Below are 25,830 nucleotides of genomic sequence, written 5' to 3'. Positions count from 1 at the left end.
TCCACACCCTGGACTACATTTTACAGACTAACGAGGCTCTGGCGTCTGGCCCCATGGGCAATATAATCCTCTATGGGACTTACGTTGTGTGCTGTCAATGTGTGTTTGTGACTGTCTCTTTATCTATTTCATCTTATCATCATTCATCCTCATCTTCGCAATTAGCCGAAAGTGGTAGAAACGTGAAGTTATTCATTCATTCAAATTGCCATATCCAACAAAATAAAGAGTAAAAGGTTTTACCAGATACATTAAAATCAGGCATCATGTCTGTCGTAACTAGGGGTGTGAGGGATGAAGAAAAGTCGGGAACTGTTCATCAATAAAGTGATAGACGTTTATGGAAAGGAAGCAAGGCGAATCCAGTTTAGTTAAATAGTGGACTCAAGTGTGAACTGTCAACAACTCCAAAATATTTTCAAGTAAATTTCAGTTTATGACTTGGAAAATAATAACAATAACAACAACAAAAGTAAAATATAAGTTTCTAAAACTGAAGGGCAAGATACGAAATCTTAACTCTGACCCCCCCCCCCCCCGAGAAAAAGTTCCTGCTTCAGATCGATACTTATGAAACAAAAATTAATTGAATTGTTGTTTTAAGTCCACTTTATGCACAGAAAGGCTAATCGGGACTGGATCTACAGTTTAAAGTGGGATCCGAACCACTGTGCCGTGTCCTCCACAGGGTATCGAACCCGGCACCCCTTGTTTACAAGGCGACGACGTTACCATTCCGCCATCGGGGAGGCCCTAAAACAAATATTGAAACAAGTATCGAACGTCTGCAAACTTTGCTAATACACCGCTCCAGAACAACTCTCGCTGACCAGTTCTGGATCGAAAACTTGCACGATATTTCTTGGAAGAGCGTTTAATTAATTCTTCATAACGCCATTACGAGAAAGGTTAATGATTTCCTCGTCTCGAGTAGCCGCGATATTGCATAACTTACTGTGAATCATTTTCGAGTTCATTACGCAATTGGAGTCCGTTACGCGCCATTTTTTATCATTTACCTTTGCACGAGGAAGAAAGTGGAAGAAATGTACGCACAGTCTTATTTCATTGATAGAAGTTGTTATCGCTTCTTGAGTAACAAAGTTTTTTCCTATGTGCGAAAGATCACGATCAAACCAGTTAAGACTAACCTTCCACCACTGATCAACTTAAGTAGGTGTACAATTATGAGTCAGAGACGATAATGAAGAGGCTGACTGCCTCATCTGGTTTTATTACTATATTCATAATTATTGTATTGTTTATTTCTACTTTGGTCTTAAGTCTCTGGGTAATTCTATCGACGGGACAGTTGTGCATTTTTTTTTCGGTATGCCTTTTCTTGGGCACAGACTCGAAGCTCAAGCCCCGTCCTTTGATGCAAGATATGACAAAAATAGGACGCTAAGAACACCAAATATGTCCTCCTGCCTAACAACCATATACTGTACAGTGGGATCCATGAGTATTACCGTGCAAATTGTCCATCACCATGTTCGTTCACTTTATTTGACACAATAGGAGCTTCAAGAATTAAAACAAAACTCAAAACAAGCTGTTAACAACTTCTGCACCAGCATACATAACAGTCCATCGCTTAAAATACATAAGATGTAAGAGAAAAATTAATGAAAATAGTCATGGACAATTTGCACAGTAATACTAATGGATCCCATTGTACAAGTAATAGCACAAACATTTTTCAAACGGAAAATAAGCATGTGAGAAGGTAAGGCAAGAGTGAGGGCCTGGCATAAAATATTACGACTGCAGAATTGTCCAGTCGATAACCCAATCGGTAATCCAATGTCTAATTCTTATCTCGATAGTTCGAGATATTCCGAAGTAGAGGATTCAGTACAGGTTAAACACGGTCATTTATTTTTCTCTAACAATTGCTTGCTTGGATTGTTGTTCAATCCGGTGGTCGAAGTGTAAATTCCTAGTTTGGGGGAATGTTTTGTAGAATTTGGGGTTAAGTAGTGGATCCGTGAAAAACAATGCAGTAGGTGGGTGGATGCTTATGCAAGTTATCCTAGCTGAAGGGATTCTTAGTAAAAATGTTCTTAACCGAGGGGATAGCATCCCCGTGCGTACCCCCCGCCCCCCTCGAGCACTTGTTCAGACTTGATTTGTATATGGCTGCTCCGAAACAAGAATATATTTTATGGTTTAACTAACTCATAAGACATTAATAAAAAAATATTTTGAAAAATCTGAAAATAATCAAGCAATTTACTAATTCCGTTGACAGAAGTTGCTTTTGACGCATTTGGGGTACTATTTGATATGACAATGGTGATCTGAACTAAGTTGAATGAATTTTGACAGATAAAAATAGCTGTTGGCTGTTGGTATTCATGCAAAACTTAAATTCAATTACCGATGTAACAGAATACAGGTTGAATGTAGACGAATTTCTTTAGCAAGTCATGTGTTGGCAAAAATATTTTACTCTCCTTATGTGAACGCCTTATTATTACACGAAAAACATACGTAATTAAGAGAAAACACAATCAGCAAGATTATATATAAGAATGATGCTCTTCAGAGTATCTTCATGATGTGTTACAGACAAGACTTCTTACGTGACATTGCATCATCAACGAACAACACCTTTCACGCCTGAAATAATGGTGCAGGAGATACGAACACTGTGAGCTAGTTAGGTGAGAAGTTTACGCAACTTTTAAGAAACTAGATCACTTACCAACGGTAAAAATGTATTAAATGTCAGCCTTTGAGTAAGTTAACCATAACGTTGTTTATAAAACGCAACAAACGTTAATTAGATTAGGATCAGGAAAACGGCAAACTATTGCAAGCGAAGATTTCTGAGAAAACAAGCTGGTCGGTCTCACGTCAACAATTACATCACTTTGCTGCGTGCGAGCATGGTCTATAAAATCTATCTGGGGTTACGTTGAAGTGAATATATTTGGCGTTCTCGCTAGATGTCTCTAGTGGCACGCAAGCTTTATTCTTCTTTTTTTTTATTGAATGACGAAAGAAGAAAACAAATCAGACATGGTACGTGTCCGTGATCATGACGAAATAAGTTTAAGTAAACTGGTGATTGGATATTACGTCAAATAGCAAGGATGTAATGTTTTTACTCTTTCCTTGATTACAGTTAACATGTAACTCGATGTCAAAAGGAATTTCTGTAAGTTTGGTCGAGTTTGTTGGAAGTCAGTTTTATGCAAGGATAGGCTACAGTTTAAAGTGGAAAGTGAACCACTGAATGAAAATTAGGAGTCGTCTCTCACGACAGTTTCAGCTTCAGTTTTTTTCAAGTCCACTTTATGCACAGAAAGGCTGATCGGGACTGAACCTACATTTGAAAGTGCGATCCGAACCACCCCGGACCTCTGATTGCTCACACTCGTTTGACGTCTAGAGTCGATACCACACTTATATCTAAAATTATGCGATATCTACTCCCCACGTTGTCTAAAAATAGCAATAAATCATCATGGATATAGAAGGTGACTGCGAGACAATGTCCCCTGGAGCTTTGGCCTTCGCCAGCCAAGCAGGTTTCAAAAATTTCCTACCTTCCAAAAACCGATAGGATATTCAAAGTTCTGAAAAACTACATATGCTTAGAATTCATTCTCTTCCAGAGCATTCTTGTGAATTTTCGTGTGGCTTGCTTTCGCTGTTCTAGATATCTGTGATGAAAAACAGTCTTGCGTAGACAAAAAAGACGGTGGAGTACAAGACGCCTCAACCGGACTCGAGAAGATTGCATGTAACCGTCTAGTAGTTTAGCAGCAGCCCAACAGATATCTCTTATCTCAGGCGTTGATCTTAACAAAATAACCTGCGCTGAGCCGGGGCTTCCGAGATAATACGAGTCTCAATCTGCGATGCTAAAAAACCTGATGACGTCAAAAGACTGGTCCTATGTTTTGGAGAAAAACACCTATTTGAATGAGCTAGTAGTAAATGTATTTATTTCAGAGTATTAGCCACGAAGCGAATATCTAAAAATGGCTATTTCCGAAACGGGTTTGCTGGCATCGACCAAAGCTCCACCACGGCCTTAATACGCTACTAGTTTCTATCGAGAATTGAACCAAGGACCCATTTATCACAAATACACGATTTTAACCGCCGTATTTCATCAAGGATACCCTAGCATTTTTCCAACACAAATATATGTGAAAGTTTCTAATATGCTTTCACACATGTACCTAAGCTAACTTCAAATACCATTTATATTACATTTTTACAACCTTTTGAAAGTAATGTGTGTGTATGAGGCAAATGAAAACATTCCACTGGGTCACAATACGAATTAGTTCTTTTATAAATTACGACCTCAGTACGACAACTTTCACGTTGCGAAAGAGCGGCTGATCTCAAAACTTTCTTCCACGTATGTTCTTGATGTGTGTAGGGAACACGTGGATACTGGTATGCCTATTTCCTGTTCTGGTGAAGCAATCACTACAAAAAAAAAAGTATAGCATCTTTTAACCTTTTTTCTTGCCTCAAGGGTTGCTGTACTTATGACACAACTGGCTGGTTTTCAACTCCAATATAATTTGCAAAATAAGTATCGCTTGCTTCTGATTGCACGGTCAGTTATTGTAAAGCAATTCAACGACGGCAAGGAACCGTTGTTGCCTGATTTAGCATTTTTTAACTCGTTGTGTCGATTTTTATAATTTTACTTCTCTTTTCTGCTTAACTCGGCTAATCGCGACGGCGAGAATGAATGATGATTAAATGGAAATGATGAAGGGATACTCCAAAGGAACACCCGTGCCTAGTCCAGTACTCAAACCTGCGATGGCAATACATATCACCTTAGAAAAATTCCAATAGATTATCAAAATGGTAAAAAAAAATGAAAGAATAGATCAATATATATATATATATACATGCGTGTATGTGTGGTGGAGGGGGTCTAAAATGCTTCCGCCCAAAGAATGGACTTGGAAATTCTATTTTTGTCTTTTCTGTCGAAAGTTAGGGAGGGTCACATGAACCGCTGAACCAATCGGCTTTGACCAGTTGCCTTTGGTGAGGGGAAATTATCGTGGGATTCTGCGTTGCCAAGTGTATGCCTGACAGCAAAAGTTCGGGGTTATTGTGCGGTTCGTTTGTGCTTTTTTTCGTATCTGTGATTTTTATACTGAAAGATGATGAGCCTAACGCGAATACACCGGCGAAGTCGGAAGAAAAAAAAAGTTGTCGGGCGTGGTATTCCTCTGCGTGGCCAGACTCGTGAATTAGTATGTGCAGTGCGAGATTATTTTGAAAATGAAAGAGATAATAATGGCCCTTTGATTCCGTTTAAAAAAGTGATTGGCAGAACAGCAGTTGCACTGGTAATTATCAGAACGTCCGTGATTTCAATCGGGAAGAAAAAGTCCCGCTTAATGGAGACAGACGCATCATAACATGCTATAGTGCCACTGGAGTAAGCAGGATTTTATTTCGGAGGGCTGGAATTGTAAATATGGATGTTACAAAGCTGCATTTCTTTCCGTGAGGCGGAATAAGTAATAAAACATTTCATAATTATTAGAGTTGAACGGATATCCACACCCATGTTGATTCTCTTACCTATCTCACCTATACCCTTGTTTGAAAATGACGCGTATTAATTAAAAGCTGTTCAAAAGATTGACTAATATTAGTGTGTAAGTAAATACTTCCAATTCTGTGTATCAATTTATTAGGATTGTGCTTTAAACGTAAGAATTACATCAAAATCTGAAAATACTATTACGTAATCACAAAATACACTTTTCCATACAACAATGGTTCAAAATAACGGAAACTTGGAATTATGCATAAATTCAAGGACACCGCGAAAATGCTTTCTGCATATTTGCAAGCCTCGCGAAAGATTAAAATGTTGGAAAAGTATCGGCCGGTGTCGGTAAATATAATCCAACCGATATCTTCCGATACTGATACCACGGTTAAAAGTGGTTTAAAGACAAAAATGATATTTGGGAGGTTGATTTAAGAGGTTCTTCAGTTACCAATTTGGTTCTCCTGATTGTTATTTTATGCTTTTAGTTGAAACTTTTGAATTTCTCAAAATTTCGGGAGGAAACTGCAACCCCATGAGCACCCCCCCCCGACCCAACCACCCATTCTATATCGCATAAATTCTGAATTCAACCTAAATTTCAGGATATTACTAAACATGCTGTAGATACTCTTCTGAGGATATCAGTAAAACACATAATATTCTTTCACGTCCAATCAATTTACAATTCTCTATTTGATATCGCTGTGTAGAAAACAATGAAATTAATATAAACTATAAAGGATGGATAATATTGAGTAATCGGAACTCGACGTACAATTTTAACTGGCGAGCAAAACGAAATATGCCACGACAAGTAACTGGACCCTAAACCTTGATTGCAGTGAGATGTTCATACGAACAGTTTCCACAATACCCTAGAAAGAATTCTAACCCTCCGCAATAATTCCGAGTTTTCAGCTCATCGTCCCCCCCCCCACCCTCTCACGAGAGAGTCCACCCCCAAAAAGGCCAAGCACGGCGAAGCCGGTTGCTGCCGTGTAGCAAGCGAATGCGTGGGTCTCCACTTCCCTGCCTCTGCCTGAAATGCGAGCGACCGAAGGGTGCATGTTGACAGGAAAAAATGTCCTGTATGACTGGACAAAAAAATCAGACTCTCAGACGTTTGGCAACACCGCTTTTCCCCCCTTCACACTGGCAAAACTGGAGACTAAAAGTCTGTGGTTCCTCAAGTCCAAACTCTAGAAGGAGCGACTTTACATACGACCAATACCATATTGAGCTATTCTTTCAGTCCTATGCAGCATTAATAGGTTCTTCGATATGAATAGTTAATGAGCACGGAAATACACTGAGTGATAGAAAGGTAATTTTTTTAGTGTTGCTGATTGATGTCCTAAAAAAACTAAATGTACTGAGATGGTGATTAATCTTTAAGGAAGCAGAAAATGTAATTCCTCGAGGTGATACAATTTATATAAACAGAATTCAGTGCTGGATGACCACTTATATTGAAAAAACAAGGCTATATTTGTTCTAAATACAACTAGAACTATTACGTCACCCATGTTAAATATAGGCGGCGTTATTTTTGCTTTCTCCTCCTCAAATCGTGTCGAAACACAATAATTGTATAAAGAGAACGGAAGATTACGTAAGCTATATATTATTGTCACAAATACTTCCATATTTACCAGCGATGTAGATGGTAAGTTTACCTTCTTCTTGTGGCAAGCCATGCATTGCAAGAGCTTGTAAATTATCCTACAAATGACAGGAATTAAGATAATTGAATGCGAGATGGCAAATTGAAATATAATTGCAAATGTTACATAAGCATATAAAGATTGTCTGAGAAGTCATACAGATTGCTGTTACTCCTCATCGAAAAAAGAGAGTGAAGGACATGTCAGTTTTCACAATAAAAAAAATAGAAAAAGAAGAAACTGAATGTAAATACATATGGGCTACAGGCAGGGTTGGAAAGGTAATTTACTCGTTGCATTTTTTTACGTAAATTACACGTAATTTACTAGTAATTTACTTCGCGTAGGAAGCCAATTTTTCACGCGGATGTAAAAAAAACGAATTTTCTTCCTTAAATTAGTAGGAAAAACTACTTTAATTACATTAAAAAAGCTTTAATTTTCTTATATATTTCAACACAAAATCATTATTTTCTGAAGATTGTTTGTACAACCACCTCAGGTCTTCACCCTAACAGATTTTAAAAATAGAATTGTTCTTTCACATATTTTCAAATTATTGAGAAACCTGTTGATATATATATGTACGTCTTGCACTAGTACTTGTATTTATAACAACATAACGATTAACGACAATTTATTTGGGTTGTATTTCAAAGTTTTAGTAACAGCTTCAAATGCCACACGTATTATACACTTTCATATGCTAATTATGATGTGAATGTGAATCTGGAAGTTTGTAAAATTGAAATATAAGAGCACATACAAATTCGTAAGGAAAGATTTTTAAAGCCTCTTTTAGTTTTCTACCACTGCCAACTGCCATACATAACAATAACCATCGCAAAAAATCATGTTTTATTTTAGGTTTTATGTTTGGTTCTAGTTTTTACATACTTTACGTTTTGTTAAGTATTTTACGCGTAATATACGTGTCATGTACAGAACCTTCTTTTACGCGTTATTCCACAACCCTGGCTACAGGTGTCTGTCACCTACGTCACAAACTGTTGCATTGTGACTTCGAGCGACCATGATAGAGGCCAGTTCTTGTAAACAAACGGAATTCAAGCAGACGGGAGATTTGAACTTGTTTACGATGGTATATTGTGCAGTATTCGATTGTTCAAAAAGAAGCCCACGTTATTTCACGATATTTCCTTGCACACGACAAACTTGGCCGCAAAACTTGATTGTTGTTGTTGAGTTGGTGTTTTAAGTCCACTTTATGCACAGTAAAGGCTAATCGGGACTGGACCTACAGTTTAAAGTAGGATCCGAACCACTATGTGCCTCCACCGGGTATCGAACCCAGGACCCCTTGATTACAAGGCAACAACACTACCACTGCGCCATCGGGAAGGCTCCTGACCACTTGAAACTACACATGTATGACCCACACACCAGTACGTAGAAGGATAAGCTAATTAAGCTAACGGGCACATATCCAAATATCAATGTTATAATTCTCTTTCTAATGCTCTCAAACCCTAAGAAAAATATTCCTATTGACCCTCACAATAGGAACACACCTTCCTGTGACGAATTATATCTCGTGGAGTAGTCGACTGACAATCTCGCAGCGATTCGATGCGCCTGACTTTGGCACGTGAGTGCCTCTTGTCAACTTGTCTGACCATTATTCATCCTCATACTCGCAATCAGCTTAAGAGTCGAGAGAAGCGACATAAAATAAGAAAGAGTATAAATACACCAAATGTTGTTGAAAGTTAGTATGATGTATTTTGGACTTTGCTCAGTCTCGTCTTGTGTAGAAGGAAGACCGACTCTCCCAGTCTCGTCTCGGTCCCGAGAGAAAGTCTCTATATCGTACTGAAATAATGGAAACAAAATTAGCTATTTAGAAAAACAAACATGTTGCACGTAAACAAACATACATCCTATCTATAAATACAGACCCTGTATTGTATGTCTAGGCAAAAGTTTCATATACCTTACACCAGTGACGGCACCAGTGGCGGACGGGGGGCACTCCCCCCCCCCTCTCGACCCCTACTGCCTTCAGCAAAGAAGAAAACTCATATTGGATTCAAATAATCATAGTGAACAAATTTTATTCAATTATGAAGTAATTTATGGTGTCAGCTAACAAATGAAAACAACTTGAGTATGATGGCATAGGCTAAATGCATGAAAAGCATTAACAAAAGCATGTTACGTGTCTCACGCTTTAAAAATGTAGCAAAATATTTACTTCATTTGTCTTGGAAACATATAGGCTGCAGAAGCTAGTATCTTTTATTGGTGACATGTACAAATTATATGGATTCACAAACATCTAAACCTTAATGCAATTAAATACAATAATAATTTCAATGTTAATACATTTTGTTATTTACATGGAGTAGGATCACTTTTCGTGGAATGTCCCAACTACGCAATTGTTGTGTAATATTTAGCGTGACACGTGACTGGCCTTGTAGAAAGTCCCCCTCTGCCCCCACTCACTTTTTTCTGGTGCTGGCAGTGTCTTTAATTAATTTTCTAAATTCTTTCACAAAACGGGACACTAGGACAGTAAGTCTCGGTACCGTAGCTGGAGGCACATATGGCGTTGCGGATATCATTCGTTTAGGGTTTTAACTAACAGAATCATCGAACCTAGTTTCCCTGGTTTTGCTGCGCCTCATGCTAACCCCTCCACAACGGAGACCGGTAATCAAGTTGTAAACATGAGGAAAGAGACTCTGCAAGTTGTTGCTAGCATCATGTCCCGATGTTTCTAGTAGCTCGTACGTATGTGTCGGAAACTTCTGGTTGGTTTCGAAACATGCATCCAACACCTCAATCGCATACTTTGATATGCAAAGAAACTGTCGAACAATGTACTTCCTTCACGAACATGGAAATATCACGAACTTACAGGAAAGGAAATGTCCACGGGTACTTCTGCTGAAATCCAAAGTTGGTTGGACAAGGAAGAAGCATTAAGTTGCTTCAGTCGGTGAGGGAACTGGTTACTTTCACCGGCTATAAAGCAAGACATGTGATTCAGGACTTACAAAAGGGACAAAATGCTAAACATAAAGAGACAGTGAATGTATGAAATCCTACCTTCACATCCCTCTGTATGTGCCTTCATAGAATGGTACAACGAGAATGGGAACTTTGCCTTACAAGACATTATCTTAAAATGTATGTATATATGACGTAGTACAATACGTGAAGTCATTCACAGGTAGTAGTGATATAATCGAAAGAAACTGTTTATGAAAATGTATCCGCTATACTATTGTCTGGCATTTTATGTCTTCAAGTTAACTACAGCGAAACAATATTCTTAGTACCCTGTTTCTGTCAATGAGCATCTTCTGATCGAAAGCTTTATTATATAAAAAGTTATATCCACAATTTGAGGATATGTCGTTATTGGTAATCACAATTACAGTACTTCGTAACACGCCATCAATAACTTTACGAGTATTCTTCTCCCAAATTGGCATTAAACAAATCATAATGAGTATTTATAGGTTAACAACTAAATATTATTAGAGAAGTGTAAAGTAGTATTAACGAATAGCGGTGAAGGATATGGCATAATTTTCATATCATATTAGAAATGGATATTTGAATTAGTCAGATTAAAATAAGTCGAATGCAATAACTTTGGATTTCAAAAACAGGTTAACTAATTTTGTGCGCCTCAACATTTCTCAAGGACAGACGTACCATTTTGTCCCCTCTCCTCATCCACCCATCAATATCTAACCTCAGAAAACATTAATATTTATTTTGACCTGGGTTCGATACCAGGTGAACGCACATAGAGGTTCGGACCCCCAAATTAACCTGCAGATCCAGCCCCTATTAGCCATTCTGCGCATAAAATGGATTCAAACAAACTTCAAGTAATATTTATTTTAAAATGGGTGAATAGAAAAATGCAACAAAAAGTTGATAATTTTCTATCTATAAAGCAACTATTGGTTTAGTAGATAAATTCAATGAAGTTGAATTGAGGATTTGGTCAGATCAGAATACCATATAAGGATCATTTTCAGAAATGAGTCAACAAAACGGATATTCTTTCAGATGAATGAGTTTTAAATCAAGTTTTATTGTTGTTATCTTACAGTGTATGTGCAGCACATTTTCCAGTTCTTAATAGCAGGTTTGTTGAAGGTCCAGGAATTTTAAATACATTCAATTCCGGTCCAGGAGAGAAAATCAGCAAGCATGAATGGATTCTGAGCCGTATAGAATCATTTTATTTGTACAGTATTTCAATTCGGTCCATCAACCTATTTTCCGGATCAATTTAAACACAGTCCAGGAACCATTGTTCCGGATCAATTAAAATCCGGTCCCAAGTTCCGTATTGAAATGAAGCAATACGCAGTTTAAATTGTGAGAGGAAAAAGGTTCCGGTCCTCTTGCACAACCCAATATAATCAATCCATTAGAGTTTATGGATTCTTGGACCTTTAACGACCCTGCTTAATAGTGTTTAAAATAAGTTCCTTTGGTTTTTCTGCTATGTAATGACGCATTCTAAAACCCGCGCTACTGTGTCAGAATAACAAGTTCCTTGTTACTTTTTTGCCTTCTGAAAAAAATAAATTCATATCTCTACAGCAGCGACGTGGCATATTGGCTTGAAATGACTTCCTGCTCTTCACTCGTACAATATTCACACAAGTGTGTGACCGGCGACCTTCCCTTGTTCAAACATCGAATCTTACATTGACAGACACTGAAGCAGTGTGCACAACAAGCTCTCGCAATTTGCAGGAAGCTCAGAGAAGCCAGAAACTGGCTTGTGCAAATTCTCGAAGCGTTCGCTCCTTCAATTAGAGCTGAAGATGCGTTAAAGCAAATCGAATCAAGGGTCAACAATATAGAAGGCAGCCAGCAGCTTCCTCAGTGAAAGCTATTGCTGCACCCTCTACCGACTGGGAATTGCATAACGCGAGGCATTGGCCTTCTTCCTGTCTCCGTGGCTTCAGGAACAAGAGGAGTGACCTGGAATTTAATCTCGCAACGCTTTACTGTGTTCTGCCTTCCATTCGCTCTGTGGAAATGTCGAGAAACAAGAGCAGTAGGTCCCGTGACTCATTAAAAAGAGGAAGCTTGTTACAAGCGCAGACCCCATTTCACACAACTTGCCTACATGTTGTAGGCAAGACAGGAGGTAAGAAATCACGGAAGAAGCAGTAACGTCGTCAGCGTAATGTGAATGAGCAGAAAGCTATTAGCTTTTTTTACGGTGGGTACTGTTTACCACGTGTGCATTTGGTTAGTTGGCACATAAGTTAATCGCGACGATGAGGCTGAATGATATTTTGACGATAAAGACGAAGTAACAAAATGCCCATGACAAAAACTGTGGCTCAAAACCACAATGTTATACAGAAGCGCGCTGAGTGATCGACACTCGCTCTTGCCGATAAAGGTTACTATAGTTAAGAATCTTGCATTTAGCACTATATATTATACCTTTACTAGCACTTACAGAATCGAAAACGCATTATACCTTCACATCGAAAATTTGATGATAGTAGGCTAAGTAATTCTCAACCATAATTATGACAATTAATACATGATTTTCTTCATTCTTATTTTCCAGCTCCCTATGTAAAGCAATGTAGCCAGAGCGACCCGAAGGTCATACAATGTTATATGAATGCTCTGAACTTTCTAGCGCCTTGGCTAGCAACAGGTACTTAGTATAATTTTACATTCATATTGTAGCAATATTAATTGTCGTAAAAAGTTATTACATTCAAATTAAAAGTTTTACAATTGCTGCCCTTGAACCTGTAATTAGTTACTGTCATTGTCCTGAATTTAGTATAACAATTGATAAAGTTGATGTTTTCAAGGCTGTATGAAATGTAAATAGTATATATTATTATGATAGATACTTGAAAACTTCTTATTGACTCAGTTTATGAAATTATATGGCCGCAAGTTATAATGACATTCATTTTGTGACAATTAGCATATATTTTTATTTTATATTCCTTTGGATAAAATGCACCTAATAATAAGTTTTAGTTAAGAAAACTGACACCAGATATTTTTATTTACATATGGTCTACACTTACTGACATTGGAAGTTTATAGCCATAATTTCATTGTATGACAACAGAATTCCAAAATATGTAGAATTAATTGAAGTGCATTCTTAAAATCGTTGTCTTTTGGTTGATATTTCTGTAGTTCTAAATATATACATTTGTATAATAATTACTATTCTATCCTGTTGCATAATGCAATTGTAATGTATATTAGCTGCTCGCTTGATTGAAATTTCGCTCGTAGGAGTAACAAACTTGGTGTTATTGCAACTCTTTTTCATATTCAAGCTTTTCTGGAGTTTGCGAAATTTACATTTGAGACATTGTGTAAAATTTCGTCCAATTTGGTAATTGGTTTATATTTAAATAAAGTTAAAGAAAATGGTTAAATGTATACACATATATTATCCAATTGAATATGGTGTTTACGAAATTATGTGACGAGAATTTTTACTGTTGTTAACCACTTTAGTGTATTAATACATTATATTAGAGTAGTGTATTAATACATTATATTAGAGTAAAAAATATAAGAGTTTAAACAAGATTTATGGGGTTTCTAATGTTCATATTTCTTATGATATGTGATTCTTACCCTTTTCATTTATTCATAGTGAAATGAGTGACATGGAAGGTATAACGTAATTAAGAATGCAGTTATTAATACTTTAATTTTTTTTATAGGAATCGACAATATCGCCCTTCCATCTGTCGAGCCGTTTACAATAGATGAACTGTCTCTATCACTGTCCGGTGGGGCCAATGGATATACAATTACATTAAAACAGGTGGATATCTACGGAGCCAGCAACTACTCAGTGCAGAGGCTAAAGTAAGTGTGAGAACATAACGATACTTTCCAGGTCCGGAGGTCTGGGGTAGCAACATTTGAGGCAATATGCAATTCTAGTTATAGCTTTTAGGCCAAATTTTGATTGATTGATTGATTTAGTTTATTTTACTTCGCGTTTTGTGCCTCTTGGCTAATTTGCGAAGATGGGGATGAGTGATGAAATGATGAAATCGATGAATGGACATTCACAAACAACCAAGCCCGACCGGGATTCGAACCCGGGACCCTTGGCGTCGCAGCGTTAGGCCAAATTTTGTCAAAGCTTAGTTTTATTTTTACATTATTATAACATTTCAAAGATCTCATTTTTTTCAAAGCAATTTTCCTTCCAGTGAATGTTCCTTTGCATATGATGGCCTGGGGTTGTAGCCCACCAAGCCCTCTCAATCAATTTATTTCATTTTATAACCGCTCTGGAGGGATTCTTCATTGTTTATTATTTTGTTAAAACTTGCTTCATCGTCACTACACCATATGTAAATCGAAGCAAACTAATATACGTATGTTTCTTGGACTTTAACTCCGACGTTTGATTTCTCTTCTACTTTATTCACAGTTGCTTCTACGTTAACTAATTTCTAGTAATGGTCGTCCGGTATCAGGTTTCACTTAGTTAAATTGTTTTAAGTACTCAGAAAAAGTGATTTGTTTGAATTTTAAGAAACATATTTGGTTAAGTTTCTTAATGACTAATAAAAAATTGGTATTCTTTACTAAACTTGGCGATTCTGACCAAATTATTTGGTAACCCCGAAAAAATGCACGAATATTAAAATAAATGTATTATTGCGAGCAATTTGTTTGCCTATTTAAACAAAGATTTGGTTGTTTCAAACAACTCTTTTTCTATATGTATGGTTAATGAACTCATGGTACGCATAAACAGTAGTAATAATAGTTGTACTATAATAACAATTATATGAGAATATTGCAGCTGAGTTAACAAAAAACATTATAATCTATAAATTTGATAATTAAATGCACATGAATCAATTACAAGTTCGTAATATTCAACTATTATATCTCGTAACAATACTTTCGTAACCGTGACAAAATTGCATTACAATAATGTTGTGGGTGTTATATAAAAAAATAGTCACAGAGTACAGTGGTACCACACACAAATGGTACTGTTTCCTTTACAAATACGCCATTTTCTAACCCCATTGTTAAGTAAAATAACAGTTCAAAGTAATTGAAGAAATGTAATGGTGTGAAATAATAAGTAAGGAATTTTGACGGTATGTGCGATAAAAATAACATACATGCATGTTTCTATTTGGTTAAAAGTAAATTCATTGCAATATATTTAAATGTTAATCAGGGTTGTTGAACGTAGCTATTGTACTTACAATAGCATATATCGCTTTTACTCTTAAATTCTTAAAATGTTACGATTGGAATTTGGTTTTCGTTATTTATCGTCGCTCTTCTGCCAATTTTGGCTAATCGTGACTGTGAGGAGTGGTGATATGATGAAATTGACGAAGGGACACTCCCAAAGAACAACCATGCCCAGACCGGGATTTGATCCCGAAACCCCAGGCGTCGTAGCACGCTGTGCTTACCATTCCGCTACAGAGGTCGGCGTAACATGTTACAAAATATATAAGTGCTTGTGGCTATAGCTTCGGAGCAAATTATGAGTTTCATAAATTGAATTAATTAAAAGTTAGCAACCTTGGATATTGATGCATGGAATTATTCCTTTTTCTAGGCTTGGTGATAAGCGTCGTCCGTTTGAAGCCCGAATCAGGATGCCTGAACTGAGAGTGAATGCCAGATACACAAGTAAAGGGGTTCTCATCATTCTACCGGCCAGTGGCAACGGAACCTTCCACGCTACTTTCGGTAATGCAAAAGTAACTTCTCAAAGACAAGAATTCTCTATTGTGTTTAAGGGAAGGCGTTACAGTTTCGCACCAATTGTGTATTTAGTTCAATATCGTCCGAATGGGCACTGCTACAAAAAGAAAATAAACGACTTATGCAAAAGTATGAATTTCTCCCCATGTTTCAAGTGGAAGCGTCTTTTCTTTTTTATGTTGATTATTAAGCTAGACACGATCTTTGAAAAACATGATGAATTAGAATTTTCTGGACCCTGTATTCCTTATGGGGAATCAACTTCCACATCAAGTTACGGCTAATCAAATGGAAGTTTTGACTTTTCTGCTGGTCAAATGCATCTTCAAACTGCCCTCTTTCCGTTGATGCCTTTGTCTATGCCATCGGAAGTTTGATATTCCAAAGATAACAAATTAAATAATACTCCCATAAGAGCAATGCATTTCTCCTTGCCTCCTACAGCCATCCTGGCAGTGTTACCAAACCTGATGCGCATAATAGAGCTAAAATTCACCTTAAATGGAGTTAAACCTTATTTTCAAGGAGCTAGATTTACGAAGGCTGGATGAAGTGTATCCTAAGGTAATGTTATTTGTCAAAGGGGTAGGGGCGCTGCTATTAGCGTTAACTTTAAAGTGAAGACAATTTATTCTAAGTTTTCAACGTCTAGATCTGGCGGCCTCACCCATCTCAATAATCCAACGATGGTCGTATGAAATCGAAAATAAAGGAATCCCGGATAACAATATTATGCCATTCACGTCAAACACGGCGCCATAAAAAAAAGTAGCTGTGGAGGTAAGAGGGGATTGGGCGACGCAGCCGATATAACAATATTACGTCACGTGCAATAAGCGTATACACATGGCAAAAGTTGGTCTATGTGGGCCGGAGCCAGTGATGGCATCATAGTGGGGCACGAGGGTGAGCGCCCCAGTTCACAGCCAAACGAGTGCACGAAAGAACCAGATCTGGGTCCACGAGAGCTAAGTTGGCAACATTGCCACGGAGGGAAGAGCTTGGGTAAGCCTCGCGGAAACTGTTCCGCGTGCCCTTAACCATGAAGATATCGTAACAATCCATAAATAATAAGAAAATATCAGTATGAAAAAACTCCAACCCCAGACACCAGCCGTTGTATCCCCGACAGGAAATATCTAAGGAATGCCTTGTCAGACATTACCTAAGCTAATCGGGTCACCAACGGTGTAAGCATGTAGACAGGTGTAATCGAGGAAGCCACAGGCTACTGACTCGGCATTTGCTTAGGCAAATTCGATTGCAATAAATAAGTGGAACAACGTTGGGTGAGGGATCAGATCAGCAGATTAGTGAGTGAGCTTTACGAGCCTGTGAGACGATTGCCAGGGAGTCCGTTTCACGACTCTCATCCAGGCCAAGGAGTGCAACGATTGTCAGTCAGACGATTGTGTGAGTCGCAAGTCAGACTTTCTACGCGTTGTACAGTCTCAAGTACAACTCTTCACCGTAGAACTTCTCATCTAGCAGACAGACAGGTATACCTAATCATTATGCTGGTCCAGTCTTGGACGGCGTAAAACTCACGTGTTGTGTTTTGCCATTCACAAGCGTATTTATCACCTCTTGCATATTCCCATTAAACTCTCCATGAATAGCGAGTACGCCATTGTTAAGGATGAGTAATGAATGAGCTACGCTACCCAGATTCGATCCCATTGAGGAACATTACGATATACGCACAAATCCAGAAATTATTGTAGTTTACTTCCTTTTATCTTCAAATTTCTCTTCGTTTTCTGTGTCTCTATTCATGTGTTTGCTTGCGTTATGTCACTAACCATGCTTCTCTTTCTCCCTTCCCTTCCTCCTTGTCTCCTTGTGTGCTTGTGAATACCGCCAACCCTATTTCCACATGAAATCTTTACATATCTTCTTCATTGTCTCAGTCGATTTATTCCTTCTCCATTCTGTCTGCCTATCTTTATATTCCTTTTCAAGTTTCTTCTCACTGGGATCTGTCTCTTTCTTCTGTGCGCGTATGTCTGTCTGTTTCTTCTCTCAAATTTATCTTGTAGTAATCCTCCTCTTGTCCAATCTATATCTTCACAAATTTCTTGTATCAATTCTCTTCTTGACTTTCATTCTCTCACCCCTCTCTTTCTCTTCCAATTTTTTTTTGGGAGGGTACAAATCTTCTCTTTGCTTTTCTCTCTTTCTCACATTTCCTCTCTACCATATCTTGTTTCGGTCTGTTTACCCTACCTCTTGTGTGCGTGCGGATGTGTTTCTCTCTTCTCGCATTTCCTCTGTATCAGTCTTTGCCCTTATTCTATGTATCTCCTTCCTTTCTCTTTTTAAAAGGGAGAGTCAAATTAAAACCTATATTTATCTTTGCTTCTTATCTAGTAGATTTCTTCATGTAATTTCAAGTTTGAGTTAGTGCCTTTGTAGGTACCGGGTGTCCCCGAAGTCTTTCCCTGATTACAATCTTTATTCATATCCGCTATATATAAGGTAGAGCTGTGAAAGTGGTACCAAAATGTTGGAAAGCTAACCAAGTTTTTTTGTTCCAGGTTTCAGTAACGTGGCTGTAGTGTAGCAGTGTCAGTGCCAGGAAACCGGAAATGTTCACAAATCAGGAGAAAGCTCAGTGTGTCCCCTGGTATCATTAGGCAACAAAGCCTGTACAATTTGCACTTTGTGTGTTTTACGTTGTTTGAAATCGCTGAGGTTGATGGTTCGGCCACTTCTAGGTAAATCAGCAACAGATTCTGTGGTCTTGAACTTGTCATACTACAACTTAATGCTCTCGACTTCGGGCGGCATCTTTCCATAAGTTGTTTGAAAGTTCCTCTGCACTGTTATTGGTGACCGGGTCTCGTGACACAGATTTTTCCTGATTTGTGAACATTTCCGGTTTCCTGAGCACTGACACTCCTACACTACAGCCACGTTACTAAAACCTGAAACAAAAAAACTTGGTTAGTTTTCCAACATTTTGGCACCACTTTCACACCTCTACATTGCATATAGCGGATGAATAAAGTTTGTAATCAGGGAAAGACTTCTGGGACACCCGGTACTTCAAGAACAATAATCTTTGGGATGTAAGTGCAGCCACTTTTGAGCCACTGCAAAGGAGTTTCCACCCATCTGCCTGCGAATTGAGGACATTGTCGAACTTCCTCCTTCGTTGGTGAACTTCCTGGTGTAGTAAGAATGAATAGAGATAATGAATTTTCATTTACGGGAGAATATCGATAAGTTTGAGGCCTCCAGAGGGCAAGAAACCAACGGTCTTCGTTGGTGCAAGTGTGTGGAGGCGCCGCCATCTAAAAATGACAAAAATGGCGTTTTTAAGTTCATGTGATCAGTGTTGCAGCATTGAGGTTGTTTTGTAAATAATAGTTGATGCCTTACATATATTTGAACTATATACAGTCTATCATACACTTGCTTTCGGAAGTGGTTTGCATTTGACTCTCCATCGTATATTATTCCTACTTCTTCATACTTCTATCTCTGTTTTTCTGTAAGTTCTCTCTAATTGTTGCCGTTATGTTTCTCCTTGCATCAAGTGCTATAATGTTACGTCTCTACTAACTTCTCAACATTGTAATCCATGATAATCATTTATTATTATTTTGAGAATATCTTAACCACTGGATTAGGCTTGCCTCCTTCCCTGTTGTATCTGTAATGTACCGCGTTATTAGTAATAAAAAAATATACTCTGTCCCGGGAGTCTGTGGAGCAAGCCCTCCATGCAAGTAGTGACTAAAAAGGGCTCTACCAATGAACGCGAGAGACGGGAAAACGTGGCTGCAAACTAGCAGCAGTTTGCAGCAGTGCGCACTGCTTTGATCCGCCCACTCGCTTTCTCCCCTTTTAGAGCCGTTATGCGCGGCGGCGTTGCTCCACAGCCTCCATGGACAGACTGTAAGTGTTTTACATAATTGTAATATTTGAGTAGTTCTTGTAGGTAAGGTACATATTCTAGTTCTCCCTTAGCCTGCGTTATGCATAGACCTCGGATTTCTAGGTTCTAAAAAGTGTGCTCTTAGGTACTTAAAATAGGTTCTAACAATCCTAAAATAGGTTTGAGAAACCTTAAAATAGGTTCTAAAAATTCTAAAATAGATCCTAAAAACCTTAAGTTAGGCTCGAAAAATCCTGAAGTAGGTTCCAAAAAAACTTCAAAATTCCTGAAAAATGCTGCTAGGTATAGTCACCGGCAATGAAAATGTGGCACCTATATCCTGAAATATCTTGCATAACGTTATGTGTGTTGCCTAACCCTACGGCGATGGCAGAATTTGCCATGGGAAATTTGCTATTAAAATCCACTCTTGGCCGTATAGTTAGGCAACAACCTTTTTTCATGTTATCCACAGTCAAACTCTGCAATTTTGTGTGAGAGGATCATCTTATATGCTGAAAATAATCTTTCAACAAAAACATAGTCAGTGGTACAAACTTCAATGCTGAAATGTTAGTTTGGAAGGCGTGAATGCCACAAAGCACCGAAGTGACGCGAAAGTGAGCAAGACCACACAGATCAGACCACTTTGGAATGTACAGGTAACAGTGGCACCAGACATTTTGCTTTGTTTAGAGCTTTGAAAAATCACAATGGACTTGAGGTAGGGAAATCGACAGAGAGTACGTTTCAAACACGTTCGTCATTGAATTTTTCGAAAGCAAATGCTTCTATGCGAAAAAATCCAGTAAAAAACCTTTAAAACTATATAAAAACCAAAAAAGACTTGATTTAGGCGTATAAACCTAAAATAGGTTCTAACAAGCAAAATAGGTTATTTTAGGCACTATAAAACTTCATCAGTTGTTGAGTTTTTTAACGAAACGCTGAAATAACTTATTATTTCTTACATACCTGTAAAGGAAAAAAAATAGTTAGAAACTTAAAATCCGAGATCTAGTTATACAGTAGATTTTACAACAAAACAACAAAGAACTTTACGTGACTGGATAGAATGTTTAACATTCACTTCAATTTATGATACTGAATAATAACTTTTTGATTCCAGGTGATATAGAGTCCATAGTTTACGGAAAAGTGAGCTCCTCTATGAGAAATGGCCGACAGTATCTTCACGTCGATCATCTAGAACTAGATTTGACAATCAACAAGATTAAGATGCACGTCAAGAAGATCTTCAACAATAACAGGATACTTAGTGAGTATTTTTACACACGCTGTTACTGACGCTATTTCGTTGACACCGCCTTTTGTTGAATTGCCGATAAGTTATTCTTTGTTGTTCCGAAGCGTTGTTCATTTTCCCAGGAGCGTTCATTTGCAATGTTAGGAAGTAACTAGTTACAAGTAACAGTTACTTTCTTAGCACGGCCGTATTTAGAGAGGGGGTTATAGGGTTCAAACCCCCCCCCCCGAAACTTCTAGCATGTTGGATTAATGGAAGTTCAGAAACTAAAATTTGTCACACATTTTCAAAAAATTGTTCGCAGATTCACAAAAATACAACACAGAGACAATTCTGAAATGTTCTAGCTAGAATTTATCAAACATTTTGAATTCTGAAATTTGAGCCCAGCCAAACAGAATAACCAAGGAAAAACGGCGTTAGATCGAAAAATTGAGGTTACATTCCAGGCACCAGATTATGTTTTATTTACTATTTAATACAAAGAATAACTGGTTTCCACGGATTTCAAAATTCCAAAAATTAAGTTTTATGGGAATGGTCAAACAACATAATCTGTATGACTACAATTTCTCTCACTTACTTTTTAAGCTTTTTCTTGAGGTATCTAAAATGTAATAACAAAATATAATAGGTGTGCATTTCAGTACATACCTCGTGAAACGTAAGAAAAAACAGTTGTGATACATATTCACTCTCCTGATGGATAGAGTAGAAAAGTTTCTTCAAGGGTATAAGGACAGCAATAATAATAATAATAATCATAATAATAATAATAATAATTAGAGCCCGGAAGTTTGGCAAAATGCCTCTTTTTATCTACTGCATATATTGATAAAAATTTTCCGGATATACGATTTTTATGTTGTTTCATTTTTTCTATTTTGCCTATTTGGGACCCCACTGCCTATTTTTAATTATAATGCCTTTTTTTGCCTTTTTCAATGAAATTGGACCATTTTTTTTAAAAAAAAGTGTCTATATAAATTATTTTTCTCCCAAAAAACGTTGTTGGCATTTATTTTTCTTCCTTTTATTATGTGAATAATTTTCGCCTTATTTAAGTAATATTGAACTCACGCATGTTTCAACATTGCTGATGGAGAAAAGTGTGAGAAAAAAGTATTTCATGCTGAGTTAGGATATTGCCTTTCGGTTAACATTTCCTTGTGCATGATTGACTGCTGAAAACCTCTTGTAGAACATCTGTACAATTACGTCATCACGTCCAGCGTCCGCGTCAGGACGTTATTGACAAGAAACAGCACTAATGCCCAAGGCCTTTGCATGGATTCCAAAATCAAGTTCTCTATCTTTAGTTTAGTTCTGCACTTTGGAGGGAAAGGATCGTGTAGTTGTCAGCATACCGAAATTTAGTGTGCCATTAAGTGTTAAGTAACATGGTTACGTGCGTGAATATGGTGAAAATCGAAATGGTCTTCCCAATGTAGATTTTAACATTTTGCCAGAAATTATAGATAAAAGTAAGCGACTTCCAAATGTGCCTTTTTTTCGGTTTATTTTGCCTTTTTTTTCATTTTTAGTGCCTATTTCCCACATTATAAATGCCTTTTTGCCTGCCTATTTTAACGAAAATAAATTCCTGAACTTCCGGGTTTTAATAATAATAATACGTACGGAATCAATTAGTTATTTATTATGAATTTTTTTATTATTATTATTATTAATTAATAATCATTATTGTTATTATTTCTATTATTCAAATTTCTTGCGACGCCCCTGGGAACTATTATGAGTGAACCGCCACTCCGAAATGTTTTTTTCTGCCTACGGCCATGTTTCTGAGGAATCCTAACTGTAAGTAGCTATAACTGTAACAGAGTTATTTTTTGCAATAGAACTAACGTTATCAACATCAGTTGTTAACTTCAACAATTGTAACGTGGGGGAAGAGCTCATTTTGGCAACTCTGTTACCAACCATGTGTCTTCTCTGGATGTTAAGGTGAAAGGTTTTCGTGTAATCTCCTAAGGCAAGGAAGTTGGACTTGGTCATGTACCAACCATTCATTTGGAACGTGGTACGCAAGCTGGAAATAAGTCATTGTCGAGGGAATGGATTTTGTTGATCTTGGATTTTTCGAATTAAAATCATTCAAGCAAGGCTGACTACTTGTCTCAGCATTTATATTTGTTGTAATAATATAAATACATGAAGTCTTAACCTAAATAAAACACATGTAAGTCTTCATATATTTATTTATTACAATTAATGATCAGTGTGTGTGTAATTTGATTGCAAAAAAATTTCTAACAGACAGTAACTGTAATTCGGTTACTTCTTGAACCAAGTTGAATTTGAATTTGATTTTAAAATTGTGGGAGCGTCAGCACTTAGGCTATTTTGCTCCCGTCACATTATACGGGGGCCAGCCCCTTATCATTACAAAGAACAACTCTAACGTTGCATAATTAAAAATCTTAAAATGTTCTGACTTCTGTTAAACGTTGAGGCTGTAAACGGGCACTCGGCACACATAAGGACAACAAGACAATACAAACAAAATTATACTGGCCATGGGGCCAGTCGCCAGACCCTCGTTAGTCTTCAGTCCAGGGTGTACTAACGTGGAAGTGAGGTTGACATTTGGGTGTACTAAGTGGAAGGTCACCCCCTTACACCCCCCCCTCTCTTGAACCAAGTAACTGTAAGCCAGTTACTTTGAAAAGGCAACTCGCCGAACATTGGTTCATTGTTGCATCATTGTACTTTCACCAGTAAGCCACCCACTTCGTCTCAAAATTTAATATTCTACTGAACTGTATTAGAGCCGCGATAGTTCAGTCGGTAGGGCGCCTGACTGCAACGGGAGACACCTGGGTTCGATTTCCAGCACTATTTGTGAGGTTCACCCAATAAAATTGTTACCTGGATGGAGGAGTAAGAGACCGTAACGTGATACTGATCGCATCATCTCCACAAATGGTCGAAGTTGTGAATGTGTGGAGCCCTGCCTCCATTTCCACCCCCGTATGTCTTCATGGCATGTTGAAATATGTTGTATTAAGACCACAAGATGTTTATTAATATTCTGTAATTATTGTGGCACCGATACAGTCAGACTAGGACAGTCGGAAGAACATAACTTTTAGTACTTTTAGTACTCGAAGCAAAATGAAGGTATAATTTTTACGTACATTTGGCAGAAAACCGTGATGAAATAAGGGAGTAAATTTTGGAAAGACCGAAAAATTAGAAAAATAGAACGAATTTCGGAAAAAAAATACCAATATATCTAGGTCCCTAGACATGACAAAACACTATAAATAGTAAAAAATCTACGTTCTATGAATAGGCTTTTGACACAGCCGTTCACCACAATTACTTCATTTTCTTTGTCGTTGGCTAGGATTTCCGTCCCAATTTACACGTGTTGTTATGAGTCTTTGGCTCTATTGCCAGCATATATCTACTGATCTCTTGGTTAATTGCAGACGTATGATATACATGTTTTCTCTCTTCTAGTACAAGCCACCAACCTGTTCCTCCAAGAAAACGGGCATGAGATTGTGAACGTCATGATGCCTCAGCTGAAGAAGAAGCTCACCAACCTGTTCATGTCCATCGCGAACAACCTACTCACATATGTTCCTTCAGATGTCTTCCTTCTACCCTGAGAGACGACACACGAATGAATGATGATTGCGTGCGAGAAAGAGAGAGTGCAATTGCTGTGAACTTTTTAAAATATATTTTTATATAATATTTAAAAATTGCATATGTTGCAAATGGAGTGAACGGAAGACATAAGTTAGTGAGCAACAACTATACGTTGTATAAGTTTTTAAGCAGACCTCTTCGGACATTTTCGCTAATTCCGTGCCTGGTTCATTATGTTGAAGTTTGCCAATCGTGAAGCAGGTAGCGAAATGTTTGACCTTGAAAAACGTGACAACCAATCCGCTCAATGAGGAGGCCCTCGTCGGAAATATCCGAGTAGAGCCGAAGTGGTCTGTTTAAAACCAAGAACCAAGAGCATTTATACTGTGAGAATTGTAACTTTTACTGTACGTCAAGTTGTATGGTTCAGTACTTAATTTCTGTATAGAGCGCATAGCCTTTGTTTTTACATGTTCTACCGTAAGTATGAACGTAAACATATTTGCCAAATTTGTAAGTTTGTGTTCAGATAAAAGAAAAGAAAGTATATTGCGTTATATATTAAGCTGAAATTGCATTAAATTTGAAATCTCCTCAATTGTTTCGTCTTAGTAATTACATGTACGTCTACATAACGCCTATAGCATAAGTTCAGGTCAAGTACAAATATGCTTTGCCAACTGAAGTTGAAATAACTTTCTTATGCAACAGAATTGTAGTACAATGATTTTCGTTCGCAAAAATTACAAATGTAAAGACGATTTTTATGTCATTCATTGTAAAAGTTGATTGATGTTATATCCATCAATAAAATCTTAGTGTTAAGCACAGTGCGTCATCATTTTTATGTTATAACCTGTAGGCTTTTCGACCACAAAAACGGTTGAGTTAATAAGGTTTTTATCTCAGTGGAATCTCCAAGAATTTTCTAAATGGGGGATGTGTGCTTCAGAGGATTTATTTTACTTCTTTTTAGTAGCCAAGTATATTTTTTTCATTTATCAAACCATCTTTTAAAGCGTATATTTTTATATATCAATTAATCTTATGTGAAAAAGTTGGGCAAATTGGTATTTGT

The 25,830-nt window shown here is 37.5% G+C and overlaps 1 protein-coding gene across 1 annotated transcript in view; it reads left to right on the top strand.

Moving 5' to 3' along the window:
* The window catches only part of LOC145993848 (protein takeout-like), a 33,452-nt gene extending 7,872 nt beyond the window's left edge, over window positions 1–25,580 (top strand). The window contains exons 2-6 of the mRNA XM_083129702.1: window positions 12,809–12,901; window positions 13,947–14,094; window positions 15,833–15,966; window positions 20,994–21,143; window positions 24,618–25,580. Coding sequence (XP_082985828.1) covers window positions 12,809–12,901; window positions 13,947–14,094; window positions 15,833–15,966; window positions 20,994–21,143; window positions 24,618–24,769 — 677 coding nt within the window. The 3' untranslated portion in view covers window positions 24,770–25,580. The remainder of the gene's footprint in view (window positions 1–12,808; window positions 12,902–13,946; window positions 14,095–15,832; window positions 15,967–20,993; window positions 21,144–24,617) is intronic.
* The last annotated feature ends 250 nt before the right edge of the window (window positions 25,581–25,830 follow it).

The sequence above is a fragment of the Lepisma saccharinum genome, chromosome 10 (assembly GCF_977018435.1).
Source record: "Lepisma saccharinum chromosome 10, izLepSacc3.1, whole genome shotgun sequence".
NCBI classification, from domain to species: domain Eukaryota; kingdom Metazoa; phylum Arthropoda; class Insecta; order Zygentoma; family Lepismatidae; genus Lepisma; species Lepisma saccharinum.
This window is presented reverse-complemented; position numbering and strand designations above follow the sequence as displayed.